Source organism: Oratosquilla oratoria, chromosome 23, assembly GCF_046742065.1.
Source record: "Oratosquilla oratoria isolate Oo_2021 chromosome 23, ASM4674206v1, whole genome shotgun sequence".
NCBI lineage: Eukaryota > Metazoa > Arthropoda > Malacostraca > Stomatopoda > Squillidae > Oratosquilla > Oratosquilla oratoria.
In genome coordinates, this window is record NC_134799.1 from 51755407 (window position 1) to 51756868 (window position 1462).

A 1462-nucleotide genomic window follows, 5' to 3' on the forward strand; every position below is an offset into this window, starting at 1 on the left:
ATGGGTGTTAGTTCCATTGTATGGGGTTTAGTTATATTATTGGTGGATGTGGCTAGATATACATTGAAGTTGTAGGTATAAGAAAGGGATCATTGGATCTCACTGGTGACATTAGGCATTTCCGTGCTGTGGATAGCGCGAAGATGTCATGTTGTCTTACGTTGCATTGTTGAGTCAAGTTTTTTTTCTGTGATTGAGGAGTTTGTCAGATCTGCAAGATTGGGGCTGTCTTCAGAATATTGAGAAACTCTTCTGAAGACTTCAAGCTGAAGGAGGCAGGAACAAACGGTGTAAGGAGGAAACTGCGATTATGTCCTCCTTACACCCGAATTAAGGGCTGCTGCCCAAGAACTTAAGAATAACGACCAGATCGTGATTCATAGAGCAGACAAGTCTTCAACTTTCGTTATTCTCAACAAAGAGGACTATCTTTCCAAAATGGCTTCCATCCTGAACGACACCACCAAATTCAAAAGAATTTCCAGAAACCACACCAATGACATCAAGACAAAGCTCAACCGCTTAATCCGTGAAAACAACAACTCTAGCACAACAAAGCTTGCGTTGATAGAAGGTGACCATAAGCTTGGTTATGCTTACGGAAATGTGAAGACCCAAAAGAATGGCCATCCCCATCGCCCAATCATCAGCCAGACACCATCAGTCACTTACAAGCTCGCTAAGCGCCTCATCGCACTAATATCTCCGTTTGTCCCTGCCTCCTTCAGCTTGAAGTCTTCAGAAGAGTTTCTTGATATCTTGAAGACAGCCCGACCCTCCAACATAATGGCATCGATGGACGTCGAGAGTCTTTTTACGAATGTTTCAATTAACGAAACTATAGACTTCATATGCCATTGCTTATACCATCCGGAACATAAAATCGCAATTCCAGAAAACACACTTCGTCTGCTATTACAGGCATGCACCAAAGAAGTTCCCTTCTACGGGCCCGACGGCAACATGTACGCGCAATGCGACGGTGTCGCCATGGCGTCACCTGTGGGAGTACTCTTCGCTAACTTATATATGGGACATATTGAAGAAGAGATATTCTGGCAGCAGCACCATCCAAAGCCAGAAATCTACGCAAGATACGTGGACGATATTTTCATCAGTGCCAACACAGAAGAAGTCGTGAACTTAATTTCCAAGTTCAAAACAAATTTCTGCCTCAACTTCACCCACGAGATAGAACAAAACAGCAAGCTTCCTTTCCTCGACATTTTGGTTCGTCGTGAAGCCACTTCATTTTCGACAGAAGTTTATACCAAATCCACCAATCTTGGATTCTGTCTTAACGGTGCAAGTGAGTGTCCTGAGCGGTATCGACGCAGTGTCTTCAACGCCTTCGTCAAAAGAGCCCTCACCCACTGCTCAACATGGACCGCCACGAACGCAAAGCTTAAGAGAATCACCTAGCTTCTCGGCAACAACAATTATCTCATGCAAGAAATTAATA

At 43.9% G+C, this 1462-nt stretch overlaps 1 protein-coding gene across 1 annotated transcript in view; it reads left to right on the forward strand.

Moving 5' to 3' along the window:
- Positions 1-438: 438 nt before the first annotated feature.
- Positions 439-1462, forward strand: part of LOC143037809 (uncharacterized) — a 4496-nt gene continuing 3472 nt past the window's right edge. The window contains exon 1 of the mRNA XM_076206366.1: positions 439-1008. Coding sequence (XP_076062481.1) covers positions 439-1008 — 570 coding nt within the window. The remainder of the gene's footprint in view (positions 1009-1462) is intronic.